General features: G+C 35.5%; 1 protein-coding gene across 6 annotated transcripts in view; it reads right to left on the reverse strand.

Annotated features, from left to right (window-relative positions):
• Pex23 (peroxin 23) overlaps window positions 1-22,789 on the reverse strand; it is a 146,121-nt gene that overhangs the window by 120,401 nt on the left and 2,931 nt on the right. For 3 of the 6 annotated variants that reach the window (XM_069833143.1, XM_069833142.1, XM_069833144.1), the window contains exons 2-4: window positions 19,947-20,129; window positions 14,857-15,015; window positions 13,913-14,035 (exon numbers count right to left, since the gene is read on the reverse strand). In XM_069833143.1, coding sequence (XP_069689244.1) covers window positions 13,913-14,035; window positions 14,857-15,015; window positions 19,947-20,129 — 465 coding nt within the window. The remainder of the gene's footprint in view (window positions 1-13,912; window positions 14,036-14,856; window positions 15,016-19,946; window positions 20,130-22,789) is intronic. The other 3 variants (XM_069833145.1, XM_069833148.1, XM_069833147.1) reach the window with 3 other exon arrangements.

Below are 22,789 nucleotides of genomic sequence, written 5' to 3' on the forward strand. Positions count from 1 at the left end.
GCTTTCAGGTTTAGCTACCTGTGAAGCAGACTTGAATAATTTCAAGGGAAAAATTGTTTCGGGGCCAGGTATTGATCCCGGGACCCTTCACTTAGAGCACGAATGCTCTACCGACTGAGCTACCCAGGAACTACACCTGACACCGTTCCAATTTTTTCCTTTATATCCACACAACTCAGGGAACTATACCTGAAAGTCATATTTGCATAATATATACGTCACTATAGGTACGTTAACAGAAAACCACAATTTGAGTCACACAGAGTTTGTGTGCACTCAAAGTTGGGTTTCTGGCGCCTTGTCAGTCCACTTGAGTTGTGTGGATATAAAGGGAAAAATTGGAACGGTGTCGGGTGTAGTTCCTGGGTAGCTCAGACGGTAGAGCATTCATGAGCTAAGTGAATTTATTTTATTTTATTGGGTTATTTTACGACGCTTTATCAACATCTAGGTTATTTAGCGTCTGAATGAAATGAAGGTGATAATGCCGGTGAAATGAATCCGGGGTCCAGCACCGAAAGTTACCCAGCATTTGCTCGTATTGGGTTGAGGGAAAACCCCGGAAAAAACCTCAACCAGGTAACTTGCCCTGACCGGGATTCGAACCCGGGCCACCTGGTTTCGCGGCCAGACGTGCTGACCGTTACTCCACAGGTGTGGACAGCTAAGTGAAGGATCCCGGAATTGATACCCGACTCTGGAACAATTTGCCCTTGAAATTATTAAAGCTTTATCTGTTTATATTTTATGTTACAATTATTAGCAAAAATAAATGCATTTACATTTTCTTGCAGTGCTTTCTCTGATGGAATTATCCCTGTATACGGCATAAATGTTCCAAGTCGTCTCCACTGCCTTTGCTTCTCTATTAAACTCAAATAGAATATATGTCGGAAGCGTTAGTTTTTTTTTCCACTTCAAACTCCATCTTCTTTAGCTCACAAACAGTACAAATTTTCTTTAAATCCGCAATATTCAAGGCGTATTTACAAGCACAACACTCCAAATTACAAATGTTGAACAATCTCCTAATAATGTACTGTTGTGAAGATGAACAAAAACACTACGAACTTATGCATCAACCTAATAATTGGCATACCATTTCATAAAGAGTGAATTCAAATTCAACCGACAAACTGTGTTGACTGATAGGAGAATCATTTAAAGTATTTTGAGGTAGTAAACTACATGCTGGAAACCCTTTTTTTCTTAGCAACAAGGTACAAAAGTGTCCAGTAAAGAATTTGATAATAAAATTACTTCCTACACTTATGTATGCGCTTGCACTGTACCTTAATTCAGTCCACAACCCAAAACAGTATAGCATATTTTCAGGCTGATATATTTGGGCACTTTGACAATGCTTTTCGTGGTGAATGGATTGGGTGTGATGGTCCAATATCCTAGCCTGCTAAGTCACCAGATCTAAGCCCATTAGACTTTTTTTGTGTAGGATCACATGAAGACTTATCTATTGAAAATATAAATGATGATGTAAGATACTTAAAAAGTTTTGAATGACATTGAGAATATTTTTTTTAATTGAAACTATAAATGATGATATAAGATACTTAAAAAGTCTTCAATGATGTTGAGAATTTTTTTTTTAGTTATCTCGTTAGTGATGTCTAGTCTTTTCATGATCTCCCATGTAAATTTCGTAAGACTTTCTCTGCTTCCAAAGAATAATCCAAATACACATAAGTTTTCAAGCTGGAAGTTATATTTTTGGCTGAGGTTATGAATACATGGCTCATAAATATTTTTCTTCTCTTCATTAATTATTTCCCTTGCTTGTTCGACATCATGTTCAAAACAGATGCTTGGTTCAGTAACTAAAGCTTTATTTTATTTTTTTCTTTTGCAATGAATGGTAACTATATCAGCATGTCTTGTATAGAACCTGTAGATGATAGTTAGGGAATCTTCAAAGACTTGCCAATTCAGTTCTCTTAATGCAGATACCAAGGCTGATCTGACACAGTAATGACGAGTGTTTCTTTGTAATTCACCTTTCTTGCATAAAAGGTATAACAGATGTCGTGTTAACAGTTTAATCCCAGCATAAAACATTAAATGTTCCCAGTACTGTAGCTGTGTTGTCTAAACATCATGTCTTAGACTAGCAATAATGAGCGCTGATTCGAGTAGACAGGAGGGAAGAAATTTTTCATGAAATTTTAGCCAGTGTATGGTACTGGAGCCCACACAGCATCGTAATGAATTTGGAGAGCTACAGTATATAGCGAAATCCAGTTTCGAACTACAGTATAATGACTGGGGAGAATCATCTTCCTAATCACATATTAATCCCATACTAGTTGGATGATCGTTCATCTCTGCAGAGGCATGTAAACATGAGGTCAGCCTTGTCCTCTTATGCTGTCATGCCACAGATAAAAAAATAAATATTACATTTGACAGTAAAAGCTACCATAATTATTAATTTCATATTGTGCCTTGCTATGTCACATTATGCGCATTACACCAATAAACACAGCACTTTTGGTGTGGTTTCCCATCTGGTTGAAGTGAAGCACAACAGATCAAACATTCACGTATTACGAATATCTTCCACGTTTCCAGTGATGATACCACAAGATAGAACTCGAAAGTTACTTTGAAACGTTTGAGAAATTAAATCCCTACCCATGTTTGCAAAACCCAAGAGTTCATCGCATCCTTTTAATTCATAACTCTACTCCAGATTATTATAAATGCTATAATAAAAAGTAAGCCTAAATATCACATGCAGTTCTGTGTAGATGAATTCTAAATAATTCTCTTTTAAAACATGTTCATGCCTTTGTGTTAAGAATGTATCGGTACTTAAAAAATATAATTTTCCTATCATGCAATAGCGACTATCCCTAGTAAAAAAGTAACAAAAATTACAAATTGGTAATCAACAATCGTGTTAGTGTCCTAGTTACTAACTGCAGAAAACGAATAATTTTACGCACATTACCTACAGCATTCCAGTGACAAAGTGATCGAGCCCAGACAACTAAAAAAGATTATGTAATTTTTTTATTTTCTCAAATTCATCATTAGGGGCACGAATGGATAAAAAATTAGTTATCACTAATCCCCTTAATATCAATTAACACAAACAGTTTTTTAAAATACATACAAAATAATGAAACACGGCAATGACAATTCTATTAATCTTTCATAAGGCAATAAAACGTAAAATTTTTCTCATAAAATGCATCCGAAAACATTCTGAAATAAGAAGTTATTCGTGAATAATGTAAATGAGAATTGAAGACCTAGGATTGACAAACATTTAAAGTCCAATATTTACGAACGTGACATTTTACCTGATATATGTTGTGTTCTGCATAGGTTACCATCCTGTAAAAAAAGAATATCCGAAGTCCAAATCTAAGCCTGTGTTTTCTAATTATACAATATTTATTTCCATACTTTCATAAGGTAAGCTTACATAGTTTTTATGGTCTCCTGAAAACTTTACTACTACAATGTACTCGAGATATTTGTCAATTCAGGTCTACAATTATTATAACAGCATAATTTAGAATGTTTCTTTTCTTTTTTTTTTTTTTTTTTTACTGCGGAGTAAGCTCATTCCACTACTGAACCACTCTAATTAAGTGCATTAGTCCAACCATTAAGCGAAAGTGAATGTCGCACTATCTCCTCCTTATGTCTACATTCCGTTAAGGAATAATGTTAATTTTTTAATTACTCGTGATTCTGTTCAGATTTCTTAATTTATCATACACGGTGTAAATTAAATTCAAATGCAATAAATTATATTTACAAACTATTAAGTTTAACTCATAACACTTAACACTTAAACCGAACATAACATTGCTCTTAACTTTGTCTGGTTAGCAGATAACTGTAGAAGTTTTTATAAGTTTTAATACGCTGCTCAGGATAAGGACTGATGGCAGGCTTATATGAGGACAGCAATGAACCTCCGGGTTCCTTAAAAGCCATAAGTAAGTAAGATTTCTAATTACATATACAACGTACATGCCTATATAAATCTTACACCAATTGCTCTGTATCATTTCTTAAAACATTCTGTGAATCAAAATTCGTCTCCAAAGTAGTCAATCATATAGCTTAGGCACATTATTGTCACTGGGCCTTTATGTTGCTAGAAATAGTTCAGAAACAATGTATCTATTCAGAAAGACAAAAAGTACTAACAGTCTAAAAAGATTAACATTTTTTTAAATTCTGTAATCATCCGAAGGAAACAAGTGTCATGTACATAATTCAGTAGCAAAGCTCTTACACAGAAAATGGACGAGGAAGAGAGCTGTCACAAGGCTCTTTACTGCAAAAGATAAAATTTAAATAAACTGACAAACTCTGGTAATTCCTACAATTTAAGGTCAAAGCTGTCACCAAGCATGAAGAAAAACTAGTAATTAAAAAGCTTTAACAGAACAAGCAATGTTCTACAGCTACAAAGAAACGTAGTTCCTCTCAAAGGCACAATTTTAAGTTGAAAGATTCATGCCAAATACTTATCAGATAAAATGTGATATCCATGTGGTATGGTCATGAAAGTTAAGAGATCACTGAAGAATGAAATTTTATTAAAAAGAGATAATCGTTTCTTAGAGATCAAAACTATCCCTCAACTCAATATCTTGTAATCATAGTTTATTTCATTGAAATATTAACCTTAAAATCAATTAATATCTGCATGTAATATGTCGTACTTGCTCATAATAGACCAAATTGATCTGACATTTTGTCATTTAACTATATCATGCCTTAACAAAGAGTACTTCACGGTAACGTTATTGAACCATGTGTCTCCTTCCATAAGTGACGGAGTGAAGACGTTTCACTTCATAATCTTAGATGTTGCTTGCATCAAGTTCATGTATAGGATTTGGAAATCGAAGAGAGAAGAGAGATGTCCTGTAGGTTGTTAATTCTTGAGAATGTGAAGTATTTTCTTCATATTAATCTTAACGTTAATTGAAATAAACGATTAAAACGGTAATTTATATTTATTATTTACCTATTTTGGGGATTTTTTTTATTTCTCGCAACTTTTTTTAATGGAAGATTAACTCCCAAAAACCTCCTCCTTTGTGTATAGCCTAGCTTGCAATGCATGTGAAGGTGAAACACTTTGCACAAAGGATGATGGAACATCCCACAAAAGCCTGAACCAAACATAGTCTTCACCCATCAGAAATTCCACTTGAACTTGCTAGAATTTAAATCAAAGTCTTCTATGCAGAAAGCTCATACTCCAATTGTTCACTAAAAGCGATCTAGAAAAAACCTCACTGCATTGAAATTCTCGTCTACCTAACTATTATACTTCCTCCGACTTCCTAGTACGAGGGGGATCCAGGAAATAACGACCGTTTTGTTGTAATAATTAAAAAAATATATATTTATTTGAAAAAACAAAGTCTGTTACATAACTGAAGCTTCCTTTACTTCTCTACATAATCACCACCTACATTTAAACATTTGTCGTATCTGTTCACTAGCTTTAGAATTCCCGTGTTATACTCCTCTGCCGCCAGTTCATTAAGCCAGGCGTTCACTGTCTTCAACTCTTCATCACTTCCAAAACGCGTACCACCCAGAAAGTCTTTCAGCTTAGTGAAAAGGTGAAAATCGCTAGGAGCAAGGTCTGGACTATAGGGCGGATGATCAAAGATTTCCAGCAATTCTCGAGTTGAAGCAGCAGTGTGCGGGCGGGCACAGATTTTGTGGTAGCCAAGATGTTGCGACACAATTTCACCAAGCAAAGAACGAGAAATGTCAGGAAAGACAATATGCAATTCGTCGAGTGATGTGCGCCTGTCTTGCAAGATTCTGTCGTTCACTTTAGTCTTCAGGTCTTCTGTGATGAGTGATGGGTGTCCGGGTCGAGTTTCATTGTGGACATTTGTTCGCCCATTGTTGAACATTTCGCACTATTTTCTCACATTTCTTTCATTCATTACAGTATCACCATACACTTCTTTCAATTGCCGGTAAATTTCTGCAGGTTTCAAATGTCGGGCATTCAAAAATCGAATCACACTCCTCACCTCACAGTCGGAGGGGATTATCAATCACGTCGTTCATTTTGAAGTAACACAAAATGCACAATGGCGACTTGTTGCAACCAGTACTCACAACATTATGAGAACACATGTTAAGGAAGCCAGTTGACCTTCAAACAAGGAAGGGGAGTCAGCTGTGCGGCGCGTATGCGCGAACGGTCGTTATTTCCTGGATCCCCCTCGTATCTCATGATACTAAATTCTGCTAATTTATACTATGAAGTATCTCATTATTTCTACATTGACGTGGTGGTGGGACTAGTGTGTCCTGATGAATTCATGAGCTATACAGGTGGTAGCATAACTACCCATAGGGCCTCTCTTGCCTGGCAGGTCATGGAGGACGAACCAGATAGAAAGAAATACCCATCGAAGAAGGGCAAGTAAATCATTTTAAAAATGTAAATTTTTCCATTACTCACAGAAGTATTCACAGAGACAGCCAGACTGATAAATCGGAATAAAATAAAAGTAGAACAGAAGAAAAGTATAAGGAAGATGTCTTCTGGAATGTTAGACCAATTATTGTAGTGGGAAAGAGTATTGTAGTGGGAAAGAGTATGTAAAAGACAAATTGAAGAAATATAAAATAAAGATCTATACAACTTTCAAGACACAGAAATGAGGAAAATCTATTGCTAAACTGCAAGATTACATATTAAAAAATAGTGGGTTAAAAAAACTCCAATGTCCCAAAGAAAGAGCTGGTATTTTGACTTATGTCAATATGAAAGAAAAAATAACTGAATACTGTTATATAGCAGAGAGAAGAGTCGTGGTGGAATTCAAGGACTTATGATCGTCAATATTTATGACCTGGAAGAAAGTAAACCTGAAGCGACGTAGCAAAGTTATACAATGCCCTTCAAGAAACAAAATAAAAAATAATAAAGAAAACATTATAATAGTCAATGACTTCAATGCTAGAATCAGAAACACGCTTTGCCAGGAATAACATAAAAAGATAAAGACGTAAGAAACGAAAATAGCGAATGCCTGCTGAATTTTGTGCAGAAAATGGACTGAGAACTACGAATACAAACACTTTCTTCTCCCAAAAAGTCCAACAAAAATTACTTTCTGAAATTGTCATGGGAATTCATAAACTAGTGATTACATAACAAACAGAAAAATGAAATCACAAAAAATCTTAGATACAAGAGTTCCCATCCGCAGACATTTGCGGTACACCAACTCAGATTCAACATCCAATTCAGAAACAAAGAAAAGCAATGTCACAGAGGAAGCGCGCACGCACACACGCACGCACGCAAGCACGCACGCACGCACGCACACACACACACACACAAAACTCCCCCCTCCCCAAAGATGAATAGCATTTCAAAGTTGTGAGTAACTTTTGTCGCAGTCACTCTGCAAATATTCATTTCCTTGGTATTCAAAAGTTTGTTTGCTACTTCCATACAGTCAAAGAACTCTGTGTTGTTAACTACTAAAAATGGATATTTTTGGTTTGCATGAGCTATTATTTCAAAAAGGTCTCTGAGAACAAATGGTTTTTTGCCTTGTTTAGATTTTTCGATCAATGCGAAGTCCCGATCACAAGACAGGAATGTGTGTCCACCTACTGGAAACTTATGGGTAATTTCCATCAGGGTGGGAATTAACAGGGGGAGGGGGATGAGGGGAATTTTGGAAAGTTATCCTCTTCTCATAAATTTATATTAACATCCATGCCAGGGATAACGTCTATCCCCCTCACAAAATATAATTGTTTTAATACGAATATATGTACTTTATAAAGTACGAAGTAAGCAACCAAAGTAATATTTCTGTATTATCATCACTAGCAACCTGACAACAATCAATAACTTAGGAATTACACACCTTATAGCCTGTTCACAGATATAATTATTATTGCGATCAAGATGCAAGAAAGCAGCTCGTTCAAATACAATCAAATTAAATTAATTCTTTACGATAAATTACAGCAGTAAGCTTTGCCAAATGACATATTTTATTTTGTTAACATCCACCATTAGGCCATTTTTTCGCTTACTTGATTGAAGGCCATAATGCTTCCACCAGTGTCTGGGTAGCCATAGAGGATTTAATTATAAGTGTCAATTAAATTTTTTTCTTTAAAAACTTTAGTTTCTAAAAATCTCGGCATATATCACGCACTCCAACTTCTTTAAAATTAAATTTTGGGGAAAATAATGAGAGTTATATTCAAGTAAGTACAGCATGTGCCAGTAGACATGTGAATATGCTACTAGCTATTGGCACTGCAAATGTATGTGTTACAAATGAGCATTTATGCTAGTGTAACTTACTGTACAAGTGAATGTATAAATAATATGCAAGTGGGTGTATTTGTGATAGTGTCTGTGTGTCGCTAGCGGTCACATTATGTCCCAATGGCCATGTTAATATGATGATGGAGATGTGTGCTACGAATATCTGTGTGTGCATATGCCAGTGTCCTTATTAAATGACTGAATTATTGTGTTATTGCAATTGTCAGTACACAATTTAAAGAATGGATTTCGGATAATGTATGCTGAACTCTTATTTCTGTAATACATCTCAAGTATCAAAGATATGAAGTTTGGTCTCGCAAACATGACAGAACAAGAAACTCTTCAACTCTTCTAGCAAAGCAGGAAAGTTTATCTTTTCATTAAACAAACCAGCGATAATAAAATAAAAAAAATTTAAATCGTGAACATTTTCTGTAAATAATGGTTCATACAGGATACCATAAAAAATAACGGATATTGAACAAAATTTTAATAATCGTGTAAAATGAAAGTAAGTCATATTCTGACTACAAGAATGCTGAGCGTTCTTTTGCCAGAAATCAGTCACAAACTGACCAAAATATAAGGCACCGTGAAGCAAAAATTCTCTTAGAATATCACATCACATATTTGTTTAGGTACCGTACTCTCAAACTTAATGGTTTCATAGACAACTCTAACATGTTGGAACATTCGGAATAGAAAAATGGGTCTTACTCAGTCCTCTTAAAATGATTCATTCTTCACTACACATATTCATGGAACTGATGACCAAACCACATAGTTTCTCGTCTCAATTAAAAGTATGTGTTAAGTGCATAATAACATGCTTTACAGAGATACAGGCAACCCCATATCAGAGCCAAAAGAAAATAATGTCCGGTATATATTATATAATAAACAAATCTAAATACTGACCATTACAAGTACATAAGAAAAAATTTTGTTTCATTGCTCTTCAGTGTCAACCAAATCACTAGCCTTCCTTGACTTCTTTGTGCTTGTTATATAAGATATAGTTTTAATTTCTGTACTCACATTTATGTTACGAATACTGTTCCACAAAGAAGCCTGTGGACCATTCAAATTTTAAATCAATATGTTCCTAGTCTTCTCTGTAGCTAAGCGAAAATTTCGCATTTATTCATCCTTTTTCATGAAGAAAGAATTTTTTCTATTCATTACATATTATACTAAATGGGGTCAATAGTTTTACATCCTTATCTGACGGATGTCGTGGTTAGAAATTTTTTCACTCAAAAAAGTATTGTTCTCATCTGGGTTCAAACCTATGATACTTGGGACCTCAAGAAAGTACAGTAATTTTTATACTCGTACCAGTCAGAAATTCACAATTGTTATTAAAAATGTATATTATTTTCACTGCAATAATATTTCATTTCGTTATGTAGCAATACACCAATTCATGCCAGGGTATTTTACTTTCTAGTGCCAAATTTACAATATTTGTTCAGTCCCTAAATTCAATTCAAAACATAATTTACTTGGATGAATATTATCTAATGTAAAGTATACAGATACGGTATTATATTAGCACTTTTACGTGAATATAATCTTCGAAGTCACAGTATCATCAAAGAAAGCACTAAAAGGATTGCTTTCTGGGTAATGTAAATTAGACAAAACGAGGAGAAGAAAGAAAGTTAAATAAGATGTATGCGAATTCACACGTTTTTGCAAGATATCTTGGGCCTGTTGGTTACTGATTATGTTAACTTCAAGGCAGCAGCAGACCACGTGTCTCATTTCAATTGTTGTTGCTACAGCCAAGAGACAGAGATTAATTTTGGGGGAAAAAAGGCAAAATACACAAGTGTTATATTTCAGTCATATTATGAACAGATGAGCATTAGACAACAGCCGTTTCAGATATGTACAACATATGAGTTATATCCTGCAGCTAGCTAATATTTAGTTTTAAAAAATTTCAGTGCTCAATTTCTATCAGTATACTTTCTTTTAGTCGATCTACATAAGTGGTTACCATGTTGACCACTGAACCCGAGATTCGAGGATCCAAACCTGGTCCAAGGTTAATGAATTTTAAAGGGTGATAAAATCTATCGGGAAAATAAAGTTAGAATGCCCCTGTCATAGAATTATGGAACCTAAAAGAACTTGTTTTTGATAGAGGACCCCAGGCAAAATCTATCAGTCATTTCTTGCCCATTTTCAATTTCAATGTCTCATTTTCGTTGTATATGTTGAAGTCAAAGAGAGGGAAATAACTACAGCTTTTCCGTTTTGTTGTTTTTCTTTATTGTATACAAAATTTTGAGAAAGTACTGTGACACTGCAAAATACTGATTTTGAGACATTTGTGAAAATATATGTTTCTAGTAGCCACAATAACGAAAATTTTGAATATAAGCTCTATCTGTCTTTTCATACATATACAGATTTCTTTCTCTACATTAACCCACAAAACTTATCATCCATAAGAAAAAAATGTTAAAATGTTATGGTTTATTTAATGACGCTCGCAACTGCAGAGGTTATATCAGCATCGCCATCCACAAGATCTCTGAATAAATTTACTTGAAAAGAATGCACAAGAAGTCTAATAATCATTCAATCATACATAGTTTTCTACCCAAGGGCAGGTCTTTCACTGCAAACTCAACATCTTTCCTATTTTCCGCCTTCCTTTCAGTCTCCACATATGACCTATATACCTTAATGTTGTCTATCATCTGAGATCTTCTTCTGCCCCAAACTTTTCTCCCATTCATTATTCCTTCCAGTTCATCCTTCAGTATGCAGTTTATTCTCAGCCAGTGACTCAACCAATTCCTTTTTCTCTTCCTGATCAGTTTCAGCATCATTCTTTCTTCACTCACTCTTTCCAATACAGTTTCATTTCTTATTCTGTCTGTCCATTTCACATGTTCCATCTTCTCCATATCCACATTTCAGATGCTTCTATTTGTTTCTCTTCACTTCGTTGTAATGCTCATGTTTCTGTCCCGTACAATGTCACACTCCAAACAATGCACTTCACTAGTCTCTTTCTTAGTTCTTTTTCCAGAAATCCGCAGAAGATGCTCCTATACCTTTTAAAAGCTTCTTTGCCATTGCTATCCTCCTTCTGATTTCCTGGCAGCAGCTCATGTTACTACTTACAGTACTCCCTATATGAAGCAATCCACACTTGTTCTAGTGCCTCATTTGGAGTTCTCACGTTTACCTTCTTTACTTTTCTCCTGATAACTATGATTTTCGCCTTCTTTGCACTAATCTTCATCCCTAACTGCTCACAGCTGTCATTTAGCTCCAGTAGCATAGGTACCCATCCCTTCGTACCATCTCCTCTTCTGCTAACAATACCATATCAGTAGCAATTTTTTTTTTTTTTTACTAATGGCGGGCACTTATCTTATGTCATTCATCCATATGAAGCCAGTTGTGTAGACCAATTTACCGACAGAGTCGTTGGCCAGGGTGCGCCACAGGAGGCTGGTCTATGCTACACCCACAATGAGATGAGATAAAGATAGGGATTTGATGGGATGCCGAAGGAGAACCAGAGCTACCGGATAATTTTTTACATTATTATGGTTCTTTGAAGACAAGGTTTATTTTAGGATACATGATGAAACAAAAGAGCCAAAGAACAAGGATAATTTCTTAAAATTGTATGAGGTTTTCGCCCAGTATTATAAATTAATTTTAAAAAATCCTAATAAAAATATTGAATTTTGCAGTAAAACTATAGAGAATGAAATGATTAGCATTATTTCTACATTTTACTTGAAAAAAATTTTATGAAGGTTAAAAGCTGTTAACTTTTTTGCTATTATAGCTCATTGTAAATGCATGGAAAATGCAAAAAAATATAATTTAATGTCCTTAAATCACTGTATGTGCAGTTCTTAAAACCTTCTAATCATGTTATTCTAAAAGATGTAAGAAGCATTGAAGATAAAAACCCTTTGAAATCATGTCACTAAGTACAAGATGGACCTACAGATATCAGACGTGAATTTCTGATAAGCACTATGGTGTTACATGTTAAGCAAGTATATGCAACGTTCTGAGGTAACACTTGGAAGTGCTAGAGAACTGATAGAAGATAGGCCTACTATAGAAACATTAGAAGAGAAAAGAATTGTCGATAAATTTTCTAAAATCTGAAGGAATATTTAAGAGTTTACTGTTAAAAACAGTATCTGCTTAGAAAATTCAAAAGCATCCAAGAAAAGAAGGCATCAAGGAAATGTGATCCTGAAAGACAGTTGTACTCTCAACTGTTGGGAAGTCTGAGAAGTGTGAAATTAGTCAAAGTGATCAGGACTACTGGAAGACAAAATAAACGTATATTTCAAAGTTCTCTTGTTTTGACGAGTGAAGTAAGGTACAGGTCCAGTGAAAAATCCTTGTCCCTGGCAAATACAATTGGTCTGTTTAACTTAGATTTTGAGAAGGTACATCCATTTGTTAGGAATTACAATGAGTGTTTGAAAGAAGATGAAACTCTTCTCAAAGTATAAATTTCAATTATAATAGAAATTTCAATTATAACAAACTGTATTAGAAACAGAGCAGTTGAATTCAATTGCACTGGCTTCAGTGCTTCAGTCATTTAAACATGTAGTAAAGAAAAACCTACACTCAAATTTGCATGAAGTTCCAATAGCTGCTGCTACCAGCAGTTGGTAAAAGGAGTTTTCTGCAATGAGAAGACTCAAGAGATGGCTGAGAACTTCAATGAAAGAGAGGTTATACCCTTATGACACACTAAATATCCGGGCACTGGGTATATCAGCTGCTTATCTGGGATTGGGATCTGGTTCTGTCAGGACTGAGGCAGAATGGCCCACCTGTCAGTATCAAATTCACTAACACTATCCAGGCCACCTTGTCCGACTTGGACAATCACATATATAGAGGCAAGCACAATGAGTCAATGGATCCATCCCAAGTCGAATCCTTGAAAAATCAAGCCAAGGCAAGACACATGAAATAAGTCAATTTAATTAATTATAGTTTATTTAACGACACTCACAACTGCAGAGATTATATCAGAGTCGTCGGTGTGCCGGAATTTTGTCCCACAGGAGTTTTTTATATGCCAGTAAATCTACTGACATGAGCCTGTCGCATTTAAACACACTTAAATGCCATCGACCTGGGCCGGGATCAAACCTGCAACCTCGAGCACAGAAGGCCAGTGCTATACCAACTACGCTACCTAGGTCGACAAAATAAGTCAAGTCATGTATATTTATAACGATTTATTTTCTATCAACCTCTTATGCAATTGCAACAAATGTCCATTTTCTTTAAAATTTTAATTCTCTAGCAATTCATCATATATAATATCTTATCTTCTTCAATAATTTATTTTATCAGAGGTTGCCTATATCTTTTAAGAGTCTATCAAATTGTAGCTTAATTTATGTATTAGTGGTTTAGTGATAATGTACATTTGTCTAGACTATTTTTAGTTCATTCACAGCTAATGCTTCATCTGCTCAGAAGTTAAGGCAATTAACTAATGTGACTGTGAAAACTCACAAATCAAAAGCTGTATAACACAGTTGAAAACCTAAAAAAAAAACTCACAGTGACAACGGGATGAGCAAGGGAAAAACAGAGACCAACGGAAGAAGACATCAGAGCTGAGGCACCATAGGAGGGTGGTGTAACAGAAAAATCATCAGAAGCTGAAGCTCCACCATGAGTAACCTAGACACATAATTCTCGTGATCAAACAATTTGTTTTCTTACCAAACGAACTACAATTAAGCATTACAATTTTTTTTAAAGTCTTTAAGATACTGATGTTAATACAAGTTACCAGCAACCTTGTTGCTGTGAAAGCATTAGAGATTAAATTTACTGATAAATATAAAACACAAACAAAATCCAATATTACTTAAAATTGATCAAACAAAGACAGCTAGTCAGAAAATTTGCTATATATTTGTACAAGAGGCAAAAAGGTAAAAGCTCCAATTCTTTCCTACTCTGCATGAAGAGGTTAACACAACGCATCATTGACTTCACACCGAAACTGTTCAGTAAGTTATGACGAAAGCAAAAATTCTTTACCAGGGCAAAGAATCTGCTCATCTGTATTATTTCTAATCGGTTGACACACCAACTGTGCTCATTCACCTTCTTACCTTGTGTGTGCAAAATTATAACTTGCTATTGGATCACGCAGCAGGTGATTTCAGTATGCTACAAGAGTTTATTTATCGGGAACCTAGTTTGACATTTATTTCAGCAACAACAAAGTTATCTTCAGCTCGCACAGGAAAAGATGATTTTTTAGTACAGATGAAAACCCGACTGGACAGTTTACCTCGAGGTCTATGGCTTCCTTCTGTTAGGCAAGAAAGGTTTCATTGGTAACTAAGTTATTCGATTTCCTCGGTCAAGAAATTTAAATATAATAATGCCTGCTTTTTAAGGTGGTGTTTATATTTCATGAAACTCTGTAAAGCCTTCAAAAGAAACATACTATTTGATTTCGTTCTATATATCACTGGACTCATCATTACTAGTACCTGGGTAGGATCTTTATGCAGTGGTGCTATAGCACACCAAGAGTTCATGGCACTGTAACGTCGATATCTAATCCATTTCCTACGCCTCACACATGACTTCCATTGCTTCTTAGGATGAAACGTGGCAGGAAAATCCACTGCATATGTCCAGCCCTAAAATTATAACATTAATAATAACAATAATAATAATAATAATAATAATAATAATAATAATAATAATAACAATAATCATCATCATAAACATAATCATGCAATCAAATCTCCATAATGAAGATTAATATAGCAATAAACACGAATAATGCGATAATTTTACATGGTTCTGTCATTCTTAGCTTTTCTGTGTAAAATTCCTCTCGTTGTTGTGACAGAGTAATTATTTTACAAACAACTTGGTAAAACAATGCATATTTTCAAAATCCCTTGTCTAGACATTTGCTCGTTCATTCTTCGTGAAGTCCGAAAGAAATTTCTATACGGGGGTCCTACGATTTGTTAAAAAAATCTAAATTTCGGCACAACCTTGAATTAAACTGAATTTAAATTTAGGACGGGGGCACTACGATCCATCGCTACGACCTTATAAGATCCATTGCCCTGAACTTCAAACTAGGTGCACTTCCAACCCACACCAGCTCGCTATATTAAGGTTCGCTGCGTATCCAGGTTTCGAGCAGGCATCCACACTCATCTCTAGGCCAGCCTCCTCTGTGTGTCGCCAGCCGGTGTTCGGTGAATGCTATGGAATGATGACAGATTGAAGAAATGTTGACAGAATGATGTAGATGCCTAATATAGAGAAACAGGAGAGCTCCGAGGTAAATCCCAACTGTGACCTTTTCTGCCACAAGTGTCACTATGGACCAATCTTAAAAAAATATTGTTCTTCTTAGTTGTTTCTATGAAAAAAAAAATCCCCTCACCCCCTGTTAGAAACCACTGGTTTAGATTATAAGAGTGTGCCGGGGGAATTTAAATTACAACTTTAGTGTGCCACATATTGAAAAAGACTGATAGAGCATAAAATTTTTCACTCAAGTTTCATCACTGGGAAATTTCCCAGACTTTTCAAGAATTAGAATGATATTCATAACTTTCCATGAGGAAATTTAACTTCCCTGACTTCTCCCTGAATACCACCAACTTTCCAGGATGTGGATATCGTAGGAAAATTATTGTTCTTACTAAATCTCTGAGATACTTTAATATAAAAAGAGACATTTCCCTAATAAATGAACATTACAAGTTCAAACCTGAAGTAAAGAGAAAAAACTGCAAGACTAGAGAATAATTTCTGCCAAAAGACTGACTAATTTTTCAGGAATCTTAATTAAATTTAAATTACTAGGTCTGTGAGATACTAAATATAAAAAAACATATTTTTCTAATAAATGCATATAAGTTCAAACTTGAAAGGAGGGAGAAAATAATGCAACACAAAGTCTGAAGCATGAGGCACTCAAAAGCTGCAAAATGGAAATTACTTTGAGTCTCACTTAACTGGAGAAATTAAAGATACTAATAACGGTATTAAGTCAAGATGTTTCAATTTTTACAAGAAACAGAACTGGGATAATGAAACTTAGGTATTTAGCAGTATGTATGCATAAAGCACTAAGAGACTGATGTACATAAGGATTAAAATTTCTTAAACTCTAAATTAACACTAAAAGATATTATTACACCTGTTAAATTAACAACTTAAATACCTTCACTACATTAAATATTGAAACTACAGTACAATCTCGATTATACATTTTAATGGAAGGTGTATACTGAACGGTTACTCAAGAAGAACAGATAATCTGTATTACGAATTTTTATGGACCTTAAATCAATCTGATGCCTTTTAAGATAGTACTTTGAATATAGTCGGTTATTTTTTCTGCACTTCATTACAACCAATTTTGTTTTTTATATCCATTCTAAACTTAATAATTAGAAAGAAATGTTCCAGCAAGTGGGTGCAAAGTGAAATCTTTTATGATAGTCCAAAGGAGTGAAGGTGTTTATTAAGCTTGAGAGAACCTAACGAAAATTATGAATGCCACAAAGTTATGCAATCGTGGTAGGCACAATTCAGAAAGTAGACAAGAGCAATTATACTGTAAGTCATTACTGTGCACTGCTTAAAAATTGCGTTTTCTTTAGGTGGTGGATAATCCACAGAATGGTTAATAGAGGGGCAGACAATCGAGCTTCTAATGTATATACTACTTTACTACTTTCGGCAGGACTTTATGCCATTTTCAAACTTTATTTAAGTTGTTAATTGCAAGGCTTTGTCTGGTTAAATTTCATGTTTTGTATAATTGAAGAGATTATTCTCTCACAAAAACTGTACAGAAAATCCGAATGTTGTAGGTCGATTCATTCTCTAGCAGTCCCCTTGTGAAGTTCGTTTCACAGTGACGATGACGTCAGCTGAGCCCCAACAAGTGCAGTTAGATTGCATCATTGCAGTATTGCTTGCTTATTTACTTTAGTATGCCGTGTTGCAGTAAGTGTAACTATTTGTAGTGTTTTTGTAGTACAGTACGACTAATATTTTTCAGCTTAATATTTTATAAGACTCAAAAAGAAACAAACATAAAGTATTTTCTTTTGAAGAAAGAAAGTCAATTATTTGTTCTGGTTCCAAATATTCTCAAAATCCTGAGTCGCAATTCCAGAACCCACATTGTTCACTAGACTGTTCCAATCAACATATTATTCAAAATTTTATGCCTTATTTTGTTAACATCCTTAAAGTTTGAAGGAAGCATTAGATGGCTTGGACACCTGTATAGAAAAAAGGAGACAGATTCATGTCATAAAATTTCAATGGCAAAAATGGATGGTAAGAGAAGAGTTGGAAGTCCTAACATCAGGTGGCTGGCAGCATTGAATAGAATTTTAAAGTACTTACTGGGAGTACAATAGTGGAAGTGAAAGGTAGATAGATAGGAAGGAATGAATGTGCATTGTAGCGGCAATCAAGGCCTGCAATAAGCTGTAGCACCAATGATGATGATAATGATGAATATAATATACAGAGTCTTTCATAAGTAATGACCCTATCGAAAAATCAACTATTTTGGATAATTTTCTGAAATGATGTTCATCCTCACGAAAAAGAACTTTTCTGGTGCCATACAGTCAATCTGGAAACAAACACCCCCTCCCCCAGCTGCCAGAGGAAGCTACTTATCAATATGTAATGTTGTTGTTGTTTTCTAATGCCAGGCATTTGACAATAAAGTCATTTGACCTCTTGCACTCCAATATTTTTCAAAAATATTATCATGACTAGCCACTGAAGCACAGATTTTGAGGTGTTCCGAATCCATTTCTTGGTTTGAGTTGCACAATGGACAGTTAGGGGACAGATATATTCCAATTCTATGTAGGTGTTTGGCCAAACAATCATGGCCTGTTGCCAATCTAAATGCAGCTACAGACGATTTTCGTGGTAAATCGGGAATTAACTGTGGATTCTGATGCAGAGAATTCCATTTTTTCCCTTGGGATTGAGTTATCAAATTTTGTTTGTTGAAGTCTAACTATGTAGATTTAATAAATCTCTTCACAGAGTAATACGTAGATTTAGTAACAGGTCTGTAAGTAGCAGTGCTGCCCTTCTTTGCTAAAGCATCCGCATTCTCGTTTCCCAGGATTCCACAATGGGATGGTATCCATTGGAACACAACTCTTTTATTGAGTGATAATAATTGAGAGAGCATTTTAGTTATTTCTGCTGTTTGAGATGAAGGTATGTGTTTAGAGACGATTGATAGAATAGCTGCTTTGGAGTCCGACAATATAACTGCATTCCTAAATTTATTGATGTGGCATAGAAGATTCCTGAGACTTTCACTTATTGCAATGATTTCACCATCAAAACTTGTTGTTCCATATCCAAGAGATCTATAAAGTGAGAAGAGACAGCACGTAACACCTGCACCGGCACCTTGTTCTCTGGAAATCAAGGATCCGTCGGTGTATAAATGAAGCCAGTTTTGTGGAGGGTACCTAATATTAATTGTCTCTAAAGACAATTGTTTCAGCATTTCAGTGTTTACTTCTGATTTCAGTATTTCTTCTGTTAAATTTAGATTATATTCTATATTTAATAGAGTTAAAGGGTTTGGTTTAATTTGTAAGTTTTCTTTTAAATTCGGGATATTGATTTTCTGTTTTAATTCTTGAACAATGGATATGAAACTTTTTTGAGTTTTCAATCTACAAAGAGGACTATATGAATGCCAATTGTTACCTGGTAATCTGATAAGTTTTTCATATTGAATCAGTGCTTTTTCTTCTATTGTCATTTTGATGCTGTTAATATTAGTGAGGAATCTCATAGAACCTATTGGCGTTGTTTTGATTCCACCAGTAATGAGTCTGAGAGCTTGGTTTTGAACATATTCTATGTCGTTTATGAAAGGTGAAGTAATTAAAATTTCTCTGCAGTATGTCAGCACTGTCAATATGTAATGTGCATTTGATGCCAACTTAAAATGACCTGCAGCAACATAGCCTTCTATACACCAAGGATAATGGCACATGGCCATGCCTATACACATTGTTGTGATAGACTGGAATGATAAAATGTCACGCAGCTCACCAGAGTCCATAAAGAGTTGATACGTCATTTACATTTGTGCATTCAGCAGAAAGGAAGGCATTTTGCAAATTGTACACTATAATTTGTCAACAATTGAAAATGTTTTTAGATTTATGTGTTTTAATAAAGGTTTAAAACACTAATCAGTCTTTCGTTTTTAGCTCTGGCGGCGAGGGGAAGGGATGTTTGTTTCCAAATCGACTGTACGGCACTGGGAAGGGTTCTTTCTCGTGAGGATGAACATCATTTCAAAAAATTATCCAAAATAGTTCATTTTTCAATAGACTCGTTACTTATGAAAGACCCTGTAGTATAATGTAATGTAATACAATATTACAATATAACATACGATAATATATAATGCTGTTGTTGTTTTTTAATGCCAGGCGTTTGACAATAAAGTCATTTGACCTCTTGCATGCCAATATTTTTCAAAGATATTATCATGGTCAGCCACTAATTATGTGTATATCGAACTTACATCATGGTCTAATGGTTGTCCTTCAAGAGTTGTTTCTAGATGCCATTCTCCTTCCCACTGCCACGCCATAGAAGGTAATCGAATCTTATCCAAACTTCGGTCACGAGTGCCATCTTGACTAGAATAATGGAATCTATCCGTTGGTAACAAACGTCCACTAAATCCTTCCAAGGGAAGCCAACGCTGCAAGAGTACACAACAACATAAATAAAAAGCACATCATACAAAAACTGGGAGAGATGTCCATTTGTGACTGAAATTCAGATTTTGTTCTAGGTCTAAAACTAAATTTTACTTAAAGTACTTTCATGACGGAAATCATAAATGGAAAAAATTATCTGGTGACTGTAGGTTTTAATTTTATTATTTAATATTGTGAAAAATAGGCTGCACATAAAGAAGGCAAATAACTCATTTTTTTAGGCTGATCTTAAAAAGAAAACATATTTGAACATAGCTTAATGTATTCAATACAATAAATACTGTATCACATGAATATTTTCATAATATTATGTTTGTTGTCATTTTTATAGTAACTTACACTCTTAACTTTGAATTTCATTAATTCAATACCGAACCAATTATCAATGTGTTTATTACAACCTAAATGCAAACATTTTCACATTTATATGTGAACAAGTTGTTGTTAATAATAAGCCCGTAGGGGAATATCTGTTTTCATTATAATGAAGTCAATGTAATAGTAATTAAGTTATATTAATACAAGTGGCTCGTGCAGAAAATACTGCAAACGAAGTTCATTAGAAGTTGAAATAAAAATATATATTATTTTATATATTATTTTAATGTACCGAAGTACATATGATATTTCCATGCAGATATTCTGCGTCATCATACGATGTAAGAGTAATGGAACGGAGAAAAATTCTCTCCGGCGCCAGGATTTGAACCCGGGTTTTCAGCTGTACGTGCTGATGCTTTATCCACTAAGCCACACCAGATACCACCCCGGCGTCGGACAGAATCGTCTCAGATTAAGCTCCAACTCTTGGGTTCCCTCTAGTGGCCGCCCTCTGCACCACGTCATAGATGTCTATGAACGTAGGACCAAAGTCCACACATGTGCTGAGGTGCACTCATTATGAGTGACTAGTTGGCCGGGATCCGACGGAATAAGCGCCGTCTTAAATCACGAAGTGATTTACGCATATCATATATATTATTTTAATGTACCGAAGTACATATGATATTTCCATGCAGATATTCTGCGTCATCATACGATGTAAGAGTAATGGAACGGAGAAAAATTCTCTCCGGCGCCGGGATTTGAACCTGGGTTTTCAGCTCTACGTGCTGATGCTTTATCCACTAAGCCACATCGGATACCACCCTGGCGTCGGACAGAATCGTCTCAGATTAAGCTCCAACTCTTGGGTTCCCTCTAGTGGCCGCCCTCTGCACTACATCATAGATGTCTATGAACGTAGGACCAAAGTCCACACATGTGCTGAGGTGCACTCATTATGAGTGACTAGTTGGCCAGGATCCGACGGAATAAGCGCCGTCTTAAATCACGAAGTGATTTACGCATATCATATATATTATTTTAATGTACCGAAGTACATATGATATTTCCATGCAGATATTCTGCGTCATCATACAATGTAAGAGTAATGGAACGGAGAAAAATTCTCTCCGGCGCCGGGATTTGAACCCGGGTTTTCAGCTCTACGTGCTGATGCTTTATCCACTAAGCCACACCGGATACCACCCCGGCGTCGGACAGAATCGTCTCAGATTAAGCTCCAACTCTTGGGTTCCCTCTAGTGGCCGCCCTCTGCACTACATCATAGATATCTATGAACGTAGGACCGATCTCAGATTAAGCTCCAACTCTTGGGTTCCCTCTAGTGGCCGCCCTCTGCACTACGTCATAGATGTCTATGAACGTAGGACCGATCATATGTACTTCGGTACATTAAAATAATATATATGATATGCGTAAATCACTTCGTGATTTAAGACGGTGCTTATTCCGTCAGATCCCGGTCAACTAGTCACTCATAACGAGTGAACCTCAGCACATGTGTGGACTTCGGTCCTACGTTCATAGACATCTATGACGTAGTGCAGAGGGTGGCCACTAGAGGGAACCCAAGAGTTGGAGCTTAATCTGAGACGATTCTGTCCGACGCCGGGGTGGTATCTGGTGTGGCTTAGTGGATAAAGCATCAGCACGTAGAGCTGAAAACCCGTGTTCAAATCCCAGCGCCGGAGAGAATTTTTCTCCGTTCCATTACTCTTACATCGTATGAAATAAAAATGTTATTTTCAATGAAGAATACCAGACATTTTCAAAGTTAATCCAGTAGCTATTTTAGGACAGTGCAGATTGTAGGTAAGAGTTAAGAAAATGTCAGGTTTGTCATACTTTCGAACAAAAGACATAGCACCTTGGTATAGCTGCTACATGTTTCGTGAACTACCTTGAAATGTAGAGGGCAGAATCACTTTTTCCTGCTAAGAGATCTTGCTGAGGTGATCAAGAGACTACAAAATCTTGTACACCTTTTATTTTGTCAGTAAGTAATACCTTTTGGTCTTTTCTTAGAAATTATAATTTTTGCGCTTCCTCCAGACAATACTGATCAACCAAATATTGCTGGATTAACTTGTGTGACTAATTAATGTGTGAGAAATGGTTACGAACATCAATCTGAAATGGTTCAAACTGAAGTAAAGTCTTTCTAGTGAGCTTGTTTTGCTGGCGTGGAGCATGTTGCAATTGTGATTCATCAGGGAAAAGGAGGGGATATATTTAATCAGATCATAGTGAGAGCTTAATTTGGTCCCTCATGTCTGCCATACACAACATAATGGTA

The sequence above is a fragment of the Periplaneta americana genome, chromosome 8 (assembly GCF_040183065.1).
Source record: "Periplaneta americana isolate PAMFEO1 chromosome 8, P.americana_PAMFEO1_priV1, whole genome shotgun sequence".
Taxonomy (NCBI): Eukaryota; Metazoa; Arthropoda; class Insecta; order Blattodea; family Blattidae; genus Periplaneta; species Periplaneta americana.